The sequence below is a fragment of the Sparus aurata genome, chromosome 7 (genome assembly GCF_900880675.1).
Source record: "Sparus aurata chromosome 7, fSpaAur1.1, whole genome shotgun sequence".
Taxonomy (NCBI): domain Eukaryota; kingdom Metazoa; phylum Chordata; class Actinopteri; order Spariformes; family Sparidae; genus Sparus; species Sparus aurata.
The window spans coordinates 11,396,876-11,409,274 of record NC_044193.1 but is presented as its reverse complement, the minus strand read 5'-3'; the positions used below and the strand labels follow the sequence as shown (position 1 = coordinate 11,409,274).

At 42.4% G+C, this 12,399-nt stretch overlaps 1 protein-coding gene across 3 annotated transcripts in view; it reads right to left on the bottom strand.

Annotated features, from left to right (window-relative positions):
• LOC115584676 (IQ motif and SEC7 domain-containing protein 1-like) overlaps positions 1-12,399 on the bottom strand; it is a 105,681-nt gene that overhangs the window by 77,208 nt on the left and 16,074 nt on the right. For 2 of the 3 annotated variants that reach the window (XM_030422254.1, XM_030422261.1), the window contains exon 2: positions 6,033-6,062. The exons of the other annotated variant lie outside the window; for it this stretch is intronic. In XM_030422254.1, the coding sequence (XP_030278114.1) occupies positions 6,033-6,062 (30 nt within the window). The remainder of the gene's footprint in view (positions 1-6,032; positions 6,063-12,399) is intronic. 3 annotated transcript variants of the gene reach the window in all.

Here is a 12,399-nt window from a genome sequence, read left to right as displayed (position 1 = left end):
TGGCTATTTCAGCAAATGGCTCATCTGTTAGAGGCAAAAGAGGTAGCAGGGGAGTGCAGTCTCTGAAAACTGTTAGTTAATTCCTCTGGTGATGTCATTCTGCTTTGTAAATTAGCCCCACAGTTTTACACTTAATGCAACAACAAGTTGGCCCGAATGAGTACATGAATAGATTGAAAGCACTTGGCTTACTGGTGTTATTATGAGACACACTTTGAGAGAGGTTTTTGACCTCCACAACAACAGCCCCAGCAAAAGCTTATTCTCCTCATTGTCATCTCTGCAATAACGGGGACGGCTTTATTATCCATGCCTCTCTGTTTCCCCAACTCTCTGTGGAGAATTATAGGGAAATAAAAGCTGCAGACCCCACAGCGGCTTCCCAGAATACCTCCAGTCACTCACTATGCTGCAGCTCTCCGACAGGCTACTCTGGCATTTGTATGCATTGAACATATTCAGTAAAGACAGACGTCTCGCAGTCACAGATACTCCGAGGGCTGAGCGAGATGGCCCGTAAATAATGTCGCCATGCTGCATATTTTGCATTCAACACTGACAACATGACAATTGGTACTTTGATGAAATAACCATCAGTGATGTGGATATAATGACTAAGTGGGTAAAAGCAAGTGTTAGCACAAGAGGAACAGTCTGGAATCTCTTAACTACAATGCGCCCTCGGCCCGGGCGATGACATTTTAGCAATGTGATTCATCGATGGCAATGAGAAAAACAGTTTGATGCAATTTGATGGAGAGCCAACGGAGAGGTACTCAACTGCAACACCGTGCAACAAAACATCCCCATAACTTAAAAATGATGACCTGTGTGCGCCTCGATAAAGTGGCTATATTCAAAAAGAGATCCAAGGGCTACACCCAAAACAATACGAAATTTCAATTAGCCTCTCTGCTCTCTGACACCCCGAACGAAACACCTGCCGTACGTCATAATAAGCCGCTGACAGTGCAAAGGTAAACAGGTATGAATAACCAGAGCACAAATGGACTTTCAACATTAGACTACAGCGCAGCTTTTATCTGGCACTCTCACCGCAATCGCTGTGATAAAGTGCCAGACCACCCCTCTGCTGTAGGCTGTTGCCTTAGGCTGGGTTTATGAATGAGTGTCTTACAGGAGTGCCCAAGGGAGCCAGGAGAACATCTCATCATCGGACGTTCACTGAAGAACAATCCAATAAAAGCGGGTCACCGAGGCTGTTGAGCGATCGCCTGCCTCTCTCACCCAGGTTCTAATCACATCTGAATGAAGCCATCCATTCTGATTACAGAACAGCGGACCAATTAAACACTGCCATGTTGTTATTCCTCTCTCATTAGCCACGGAGTTTGTATGAGAATAACCTCCCCCCCCCCCCCCCCCCCACCCAGTCACCGACAGGGCCAATCTCTCACTCTCCACACACGAGCACAAACACACACTCAAACTTCTATCAAATCAGTGCACAGCAATCCTCCGGGAGCGCGTCTTATTTATTTATAGCGCCTGCGCCAAGTTCAGTGGCTTCTCCATTATTAATGATAATGAAACCTACCCGGCAATGTAACGCACAACATTTTTAAACAGCCGGGCTCACTCGTGTCACAGCGTAGCATATTAACAGGGCGAGAGATGTAAGCGATTGTAAATCTGCCATGTGTTGTCAGCAGAGTGCTGTGTTGGCAGCGGTAGTTTGATTTTGAGCAGCGTTGAGTCCCGATACGAAAAAAAAAGGGAACACGGTGCCAAGATAAAAAAAAAAACCTGTGACTGCTCGAGAAATTCCCAGCAATGGTTACAGCGGTTTGAGACTTGATGTTGCCTCACTTTAAAGACATGCCACAGAATAATTACACCAAGATACTTATACTATATCCATTGGGAGAGCATTACAGACAGCAACACACAGTTCCACTAAATGTCTATATGGAGCAGTGGAGACGAGCTCTGGCGTATGGAAGCCAAGAAGGGACACAAATCATTTCAAGTTCATATACATACTGATAAAGATAAACTTATAGCTTTGAAATATTGGAACTTGAAAACCCTCTATCTTCATTCATTAGGTTTGAATTACCCTCTTCTAAGTTTAACAAAGCCATGTTACATTTTGGAGAGTTTAGCTTTAAAGAGCGCGACTCTTGTAGGGCCAAACCGCATAATTACAAGATCACGTGATGCACCTGGGCCCAGAAAAGACTTTTTCCCAGATGCTAGCATTGTGAAAGAGGTGACTGTGACTGGAGCCATTCGGTCCAATAAAATTTGGAAAGTCTATATTATTGTATCCCCATCCATGTTAGTAGGGCACCAAGCAGGAAATTAGATGGCTCAGTCAGCGGATATCTCTAGCGCACTGAACTACGGGCCGAACAACATGGAGGATCCATGTCTTTTTATACCCAGGAAGTCGAGCATTTATGTCTTCAAAACGCCACTGAGCAGCGTTCATAGAATGAACAGGGCTCCACCTCTGACACTGTGTCCATATGTAATAGAACATCCTGGGTTCAGCTATGATTATCATTTTCTATAACAAAACTTTTTCTTTCTCAGATCATATGAATGAAATGAACTTGACAAGCAGAAGTCTGATTGGCTCCTTTCAGTCTTGACCTTGTATTATTATTATTATTCTTATCATCATCATCATCATCATTATTATTATTATTATTATTATTATTATTATTATTATTACTACTACTATTATTCTTATTCTTATTCTTATTCTTATTCTTATTCTTATTATCATTGATTGTTGGTAGCACGGTCTGATTTTTGATCATATTACCGTCTGTTCTGTTATATGAGATAACAGACTGTTTCAGATAACAGACAATTTATAATTTGGCATAATCAAATTACATTTTCAACAAAAGCATAACAAAATGTTAGTAGTATTATTGTAGAAGTTCAAAAACACCGGTGCTTATAGTCAGAGTTAAGATTTTAAGTGGTAACTTCAGTGCATTTATGCAGATCTAATCCCCAGACCTCTCACATTCATCACTCTTATTGTGAACGTGTCAATAGAATACCTGGTCAATCTTAATTGAAATCTCCTGATTGAAATGAAGCTCAGCCTGCAGCCAGGAAGGCAAACATATAAACTGTCCACGGAGTGAAAGTGTAAGAAAGGTTGTTTACCTGAGCTTCAAAGTGCATTGCTGCACATCACCGTGTGCTTACAAAGTTCTCCCTTCAACCTCTCTTTGCCTCAATAATTGGAATAGCAGCAGCATTCATTCATGTATGTGTGACAAGATGCACTTATCTCTTCATTAACGTTTTGTTTTTGTTTTTCTATGCGGCTCAGCCTGTTTTCAATGCTGTGAACGAACGCAGCTTTGTAGTGGAACCACTTTGCGGATCTGCATTGAGACGTTAACAACATCTCCCACTTACTGTAGCATCTGGTCCCGTGGTTGTGGGTGTGCTGTAATATTCTGGCAAATTGAAAACTGAGTAGGCAGAGTTTTATTTAACACTTTTTTATGAAGTGCTTTGAAATTTGGTTCACTCATTCACTTGTAAAGTCTTTCATCATTCCTTTCTTTTTCTGTCCAATTACATATAATTTAATAAAACTGTTTTTCGGCATAAACCCTTGCGCATCTTGTCCAAATTTACATGTGCAATTTTGCTTACCACTGTATCACCGACTGCACCTGGCATAGTGGGTGACGAGCCGCTCTCGATGCTTGTCATTGATTTTCAGGATCACTGCCATCGTATCTATTGCTTAAAGCTGAGCAGATGTCAGAAATCACTTTAATTCAGACATGTCATGGCATTTCGCTGCCAGGGAGTCACAAGACACAAAAAATGTGCCCGTAAGAGACGACCACGCACGGGAGGACTGAACCTCGGCTCGTACATTAGGACAATAACGACGTTGGCACGGCGGCTTCATATTAACGAGGAGAAGATTCCGGGGAACTGTGGCCAAATTCACAACCGAGCACGCCACGCAGGGCGCCGCTGCCATTTGGGAGGTTTCCAGCCACATCAAAGCATCAATTTGGTGAGATGGGATTGTTTGCCTCTGAAGCTCGTCCTCCATTTCTCCTGCTATGCTTTTAGATTTAAGCAGCAGCAGCACTGGTTCAGACAGCGCCATATGGAGAAAGTTAATCTGATGATAACTAGAGGGCCTTCTTCTGATGTCAATACATACACATTATAAGATGTGTGATGGAAAACTTTTGTTGACTCGTTCTCGTTGAGTGTTCATGGCACTGGAAGTATGGAGATTATGTCAGATAATGATAAAAAAAAAAAATACTAGCTATCAATTCATAAAATCTAGTGTTTGAATAATGACAACAAACAATTTAAATCAATAGAGTTGCAACGATTAGTTGATTAATGGTCCAGTTGAAAGAAAATTAGCCTCCAGCTGTTTGATATCCAATTCATTGTTTGTTTCAAGCCATAATATCAAACATTTGCCAGTTCCAGCTTCTTAAATGTAAGGGTTCGCTGCTTTTCTTTGACACTCATGACAGCAAATGAAGAGTTGTTGGGTTTTTGGACAATTGGTTGGACAAAAGAAGCAATCTGAAGATGTCACTTTGGATTTGGATGAGTGTTTTTCCCAATTCCAACTGCTGATTACCCACTGGTGTAAAAGCAGCACTCGCACACATCTTCAGGACAAAGTCGACAACTTTTAATTTCACTAACTGGTTCGGGCCAGACAAATATCCGCACCGGGAGAAGCAGAGTAAGACCGAACGCCTCGATGTGTGTGCATGGAGGGCTAAATTCTCCAAACGGGGAAACAACAGCTAATGACTTACAGTATTGAACACTGGCTTGTTTATTATTTCAGAAAATCCCTCTTTTGTCCACAAGCAATTTAACTGGAGGCAAAGTTTTGTAACTGAAAAACAACTTTCTGAATCTTAAAATAACATCCATTCCAGCATACAGATGTTTTGAGGGAGATTAATATTTGGCGAACCCACCTAGAACAGTAAAACTAGAAGCATTAAACATTGATGAGACTTTTTTGGGGGTTTTTTTCAACCGTTTTTAAACATAAAAATTTGATGCAACCCATTTTCTACTTGGATTTTTTCCCCCCTCCTTTTGTACAGTGCTGTTGGTAGGAAAGTGACTGAGAAACTTCACATCCCCAGCTCTTCCGTGCACTCACACACACACACACACACACACACACACCCACACACACACACACACACACACACATTTTCTGGAATGGTGCTGAGACAAAGACTGGCACACGTCTCCAGGCTGTGGCCCTCCGGATTTAGCTTCGAGTTTGTGATAGGACAGTCAGAGCACAAGAGAAGGCGGACCGGGCAGCGCAGACAGCCGAGCACCTAAGGGAAGAACCGACTTGACCTGGAAAATTTTGTCTAAAACACAGGCTCCGTTACACTCCGTTCAACTCGTCTAGACACGGCCGGCAGCCTTAACACGCAGCGCTACAGAGGCAGATGAAGGGGGCTGTTTGGATCCCACAGCGAGGCATTCCTAAAGAGAGAGAGGCTGCAGATAAGAAGCGTGTTTTCCAGTGAGACACTACATCCGAGCCATATTTCTTCGCCATGTTCACAGCAATGATCGATTCACATTACAGTTCTAAATCAGTCCACATCTCCACTCCATCAGCAGGGACCCATACAGAGTCTCCAGCCACTAAAGTTCACACAGCGAACGAGCTAACGGCTGAGGAATGTGACCTTGGACTGCACTTGACATAAAATCTCATCATTTCCTCCGCTCCACTGTAATATCCACAAAACACCACTAACAGAAACCTTATCGGGCCGACCTCGGTCCTTCAGACAGAGGGATGGCACCGTGATGTGACATTCAGCTTTACACACCGATATCAAAAACACTTACGCAGCACGCTGTCTTCGCTTAAGCGTTTTATCAGAGCGAGGTGATCTTTCCCACCAAAAAGGCCACAGGATTTAGAAATGTTTTATAGAAAGATAATGCACAAAATGCAGGCAGGTGAAGACAGAGTACACTGCTGGAGTTATTGAACATACCTGACCATTCTGGAGGAGTCAAAGTCAGACCTGAAAAACAAGAAAAACACCGGTTCACTGACACTGTTGAGCAGGTAGAAACAAGAAGCTGCAGTATGTCTAATGCAGCTAAAGACATGAGCGGTAACAAAACGCCTCACCGACCACCATCGCTTGATTCAGCATTTACATTGCAGCTGCCAAGTTTAGCTATTTGGCACCGAGGGGCAACACTTAGATCAATCTAATGTCCTGAGAAATGCTCACACTTCAACTCCAGCGACGACAACTTACTGCCGATGTGACATTCACAACATTAAAGATGAAAACTCAACTGGGTGTTTTAAAAACGTCTCCTTAGTAGGGATTGCTCTTGTAGGATGCAAAAGTCTTTTTTTTGTGTTGTGGTGTTGATTAAACACTGTGGTCTCTTTGGTCTCAAATATTATGACAGGAGAAATGTCACAGTAGGAAAATCCCATGTGCAAATGACAAAATGTATCATCAGTCTCAGTTTCTGTATGCTGCTGTAGAGTTGCAGATTGAGAGGAGCTACTGTCCAGCAGCCCATGGTCATTCATTTTCACCCTCGGTTGGATCGACCGGTGCAAGAGAAGACCAAAGTTACACGTTTGTACACAATAAGAAACAAACATCCGGGGAGAATTCAACTACGACTCCCAAGGTACATTTTGGCAGGAAAGACAGAAGCCTAAAAATTCTGTTATATACCCTGTGAGTGGCGGGTCGAAGCTAAAGATGAGAAAACAAATTTGCATCAACTCAACTTTTATATTTACATATTCCGGGTTAAGTTTGGATGAATGCATGATGGATTTATCAGAAGAGTTAAGAAGTTTAGTTAATTGAAATGTCAACCATAAAATAAACATATAGGGTCGTTATTGTTTACAGTCGAGCAAAACTGAGAATATCAGCGAAAAAAAAATGGAATTTAAACGGAGGAAAAATATTACTGGAACCTGCGGGCAGCTCCCACTCTGTCATGACTTACAGTGATAATGCTGGGAGTCACAGTTGTGCTTCTCTCACTCCCGAGTAGCCTTAATCTTGTCATCAAGTTAAAGTTAATAAAATATGTAACCTCCATCAGGACTTTCAAAATAAAGCCTGCTGAAACCATTTCACATATTAGGACTTCTGGTTGGGTTTAGGCACCAAAACTACTTGTTCGCTACGTCGCGTTAACTTACTTACTTAATATAACAATTCAATCTTGAATCTTGGTCACATTTAGGACACAAACTAAGGTCTCCTTTTTATGGCCCGTCCAACCATCCTACAGCTCTTTGTCGCTCTATACCCCTGCACTGGAAGCAGACTTTCAGACGTGAAAGATTAGCAGCACAGGGCCACTGACCAGGCTGCTGTATGTGGTCTGTTGGGGGAGAGAATGGGCTGGCGTTTTCTCCACAGTGACAAGTCGAAACTGTGGAGGGAAAAAAAGGCCCATTTCATTGCACAGATGTAATAAAGCGCTGATTTAATAGCGCTTGGTTTGACGCTCGGGCACGTATTTTTTAGATCAAACTTCAGGTACGTGGTAAACACATTACTTCACTTTGGCCCCAGTTATGGTATCATGCGTTTGCTGTCGTACACTGTGTTCTACATTTCGGTCATGAAATTTCATTAGCAATACCCTGCAGTAAATGGCTCTCCAACAGCAAGACAAGCTCTCCTCGCGTCACAGAAAATAAAATGTAGTCTGTTCTGCGAACCACAGCACTAAAGGGCAATAAAGCGACTGCATGCCTGTATGAGGGGCAGATTTACGAGCCCCTGTGTTGCCTCTTTTCACTCTTCGCATGGAGAAAACAATGAGCTATTCATGGCGGAACGACAGTTAAGTGACTGACTGTACCGTGAGGTGCTGTAGCTGCAGAGGTGTCTTCTGAGAGGGGCTGCACTGCTCAGAATATGACAGAAAACGATCGCCTCTGCTCTGATTGACAAGTGATTTTTTTTCCACCCTTCTCATCACTCTTCTGATACTTTAATTTCCTTTCTGCTTGTCGTGCCATGTTCGCTTTCCTCTTTTATTACTTAAACATTTGCCTCTGATTTCCTGGTATGTGATCAAAGGACGTTAATGACTCCATAAAGCACTGGACAAACTTATTACCACTGGTGTTTTCATTACAGCAGAGCCCATTACGATTGTGTGAGCGAGGCGGAGGTGAGGACTAGAGCTCGGTCAATAGAACGCAGCTGTAGGATGAGATTCATTGGCACACACGCCGCAGCCCGGATTCAATGGCAATTACCAAAGCTATCGATTGTTGTATATACAATGCATCACGGGAAAAAATGATCAGATCAGGACCATATTTCACAAATCTTCTCCGCTGAATGATACGTCTGTCTTTAAAGCTCCTCGCACTCTGAACAAACACCCTCAGAGAAAACCAGAGTGAGGAAGAAGTGGTCAGAACCCTGGACAGCTCCTTTCGTCCTGCAGAAAGGCCACCACGAACTACTCCTCCTCCTCCCCTGACTGCTACTACAACTACTACATCTCTTTTTCATGAAATTTGTAATGCCCGCAGTCCTGCAATTCGCATGAGTTGCCTTTTTGAGTGAAACGGAATCAATAGCCAGTCCGAACAACTCAAATGTGCTGATTGGATCCGAGGCAAAACGCAGTTACCACAAAGCGCACTAGCTCTTTCAGAATGAGACGGGCTCATTGATGAAGTATTAATTAATTTCGCTTGCGGCCTGGAGAAAGCTCATTTGTCGAGCCGTTAAATGAGCGAATTCCACACTTTTACGACCTTATCCAAGGAGAATTTATCATCTGCTCGATGACGACGGGGGTTGGATTGAAAGGGAGTTAGAGTCTGGGAAGTTTAAAAGTGTTGAAGAAACACTGGCTCAGAGGTTCATCCAGGTGCATTCCCAAAGACGTTTTAAATTATGCATGAAATGCCAAATCCCATCGGAGGTATCACTGCACAGGAAGGCCTCCACACAAGCTGCGAGATTGGTTTCTCCCACGGTGGCCCAAAGAGATGCCAATTCTCCAGCGGCACATTTAAGACTTCCAACCAGCTGCTTCCTAACCATAAATCTTACACTGCTGTCTTCTCCGCCGCCCCGTCCAGGTCCAGTGTCCTCCACCTGAACTTTACCTCGGGGCACATAAGTGCGCATGTATGGCATACATTTGTGCCCTTTCTATCCCCGTGGCTCAGAGTCTGTTGCAATGAGGACAGCCTGTTTCCTGTTGTGAGGGAGGAAACGGACAGAGGGCACAGCCAGCGCGAAAACAAGAAAAAAGAAAATGCTGACTCAGGCATTTATCAATCTGCCTTTCTGCAAGAGTAAGTGCAACCGGACACGCCTGTGGAAATGCACCGGTCTGCTCGCTTAATCATCGCTGCCCGCCTGGCTTCAAATGAGCCGAGGCGTCATATCGAGAAGGCCACACAGATTCTAAACCACGCTGCCCCCTCGCATCCCTGTTTTCAACATGTTTGCTGCCTTTTTTTTTTTTTTTTTAAATAATCATTTCTGTACTTTCATGCATCATAAAGGCTTGGGACACTTTTCCCTTAAGCTGTTTTACTTTCCTCGCCTCTTACAGGAAAGACCTGCTCCAATGTAATTATAAAACCATTATTTGTTTTTCGCTGTAAAATATTGAGAAGGGCTAAGCCTTGAAGAAATGGCTTCTAGCACTTCATCACATTATCGCCTTTAATATGGCAGCAAAAAAAAAAAGCAGAGTGCTAGAGCAATAAAGGAAATGGCTGTTTTCCTCTCCTGAGCTCAGAAGAAAATCTGAGGTAATTACAGTTTGTCCCAGCTGTGTGACTGATGCCGTGATCTCCAAGTAGAAAGGTTTTAAAAATGTCTTTACTTTAATCTTATTTTTTTAATCATATTTTCTCCCTATATATATATATATATATATATATATATATATATATATATATATAATATATATATATCTATATAAATATATATATATATATATATATATATATATAATATATATATATATAGATATAATATATATATATATATATATATATATATATTATATATATTATATATATATAATATATATATATACTATATATATATATATATAATATATATATATATATTTCTATATATATATATATATAATATAATATTAGTATATAATATATATATATATATATATATATATATATATATAGCCTTAAATTTGATGCTACTTGAAGACGCTAACAGCAGGAAGTCCTTAACTGAACTGCTTAGTCCGGAGCTATTTAAGTTACCCAAACAGTTCCTGGGTTCACTGAGTGTGCTGCGTCATGTGGCGGCAAGCGTGACAGGCGCGAAATGCTTAAAGCTTTTAAGCGAACGAACGCCTTCAGGCTGTGATGAAAAAGAATAAATCACATCTGGAGTTACACTGAATTTACACAACTTTCTACCAAAAAAACACAATATCTCTGGCCCTGGCCTCCATTCATTACAATGTCACTGAGTGATCAATGGCTCGAACCGGCAGTCAGCTACAACAGCTCATTCACGCTGACAGGTTCCTCAGAGGCACACAGTGAAGCTTGACGGTCTCATACAGTATTTCACATTTATTGTCAGTATTTTATAAGACCCGTTTTTCTCTAAAAAGGAGCACTGCGGTCAAGATGAAGCATGCAGCGTTTCAACACTTGATGCAGATTCTTACTCTTGCTTGTCTGATGAGGTCCACGCACGTGTGCCTTTATGTCCGACTCCCTTGCTTTTGAGCTTTTTTTCTCAGTCCAGTGCATAAACGAAGGGCATTCATCATGCATTAGGGCTCTTCTGTGTATTACTGCGGCCTAAATGATCTGTATTAATCAGAGACTAATTACAAGCAGAAATCTGTCTGGCTAAGCAGATCTAATGAGTCAGTCCAGTCCTCTGTAGTGGTTTGCTTCTCATGGTGCCGTCAAATTATGGATCTCTCAGGAGTAACTGGTGTGTGACCCCCGCTGCAAGTAGGGAGGGTAGCAGTACACGATACACAATACACGATTGTACATTCTGTTGAAAACGGCTCAAAACAGGCCACCTGCTGCCTGCACCCGCTTTCATTTCTCATCATCTACTCATGTCACATTGCTCCGATAGTCAATATATTATTTAGACAAAATGCCAAGGAGCGTGAAATGTGCCGGCAGAGGAACTGGACCTTCGAGGTGATTGATATCATGGCACTGTCATTCATCAGTATTCTTTAGAGAACTACCGACACTATTTTTTTCCTTTCCAATGCCTTGAAACTAATCTGATACCCTACCACCATGAACGCACCCGGTTATATTGCGGCTCATTTCGAAGTTGATTTTCAAGCTATTAAAAATCTCGTATATGGCATTTCCTACAGATAATGCAAACTGTGAACACTTTGTTTCCTCCAGCAGCACTACACCAATGCCCACCACACCTCAAAGCTCTGCAGCTGCTACCTGATGACCAAAGTGGACCAAGGAGTTCTGACTGTAATGGACTCATCTGTGACGTCAAATCACGACGGGATAACATGAGTTTTCGGGTTTTTGCACAAACTTGTGGAGACCAGTCCAGGTCAGGTGCACGCTGTCATTAAAGCAAAAGAGGGACATGGCAACCACTCAGATATTCTGACAGAGATTCAATTCCTCATTCAGACAGACATCTCATCTGTCTAGGCTGTGTTTAAGTTATACTGTACGTGCCAAGTTGAAATATGAAATACACAGACCAGGGCTGTAATCTCCCAACATCATTCTGATGTTTCCAGCCAAATATCCTGGTGGGAATCCTTTAATAAACTCTCCTCAGACCTGGCATTTCAAATGTGGATAGAATCCGAAATTCTGCCTCATATCAGTCGGATCTGACTGATAGATCTCAGACCCTTGACGCACTTGTTCATGCAGAAAATGTAGTCGCCCTTTCCCCCCCAACCTTGACTCCACTAAGCACTTGACGTAAAACAGAGAGCTGGATACAAGAAAATCTCTCTTTCACTCTGGCTGCATTCCTGAACATATTGCTAGGATTTAGATCAGCCTTTGGAAGCTCCGGGGCGACACAGAACACAAACAGCGGTGCAAAACCAGCAGCCGGAATGGAAACACACAGATTACAGCCCCATCACCGATGAGTGAAGGCAATGGGAACGGTTGAACCTGCACGGTAGCTGGACACAAACCACGCAAACACATGAATCAGCAGCAGTGATGTTGTGCTGTTTTAGTATTTTTAGCCCAAACACTGAATGTCAAAAGGGTCCAGCCAGCTGTGAGAAAGTCCATGTTTGACATCGACCCGCGATGACAAAGAAGATGTGTGAGCAGTAGCTTCCTCTCTGTGTTTAGCTGTTGACTCAGCCTCCACC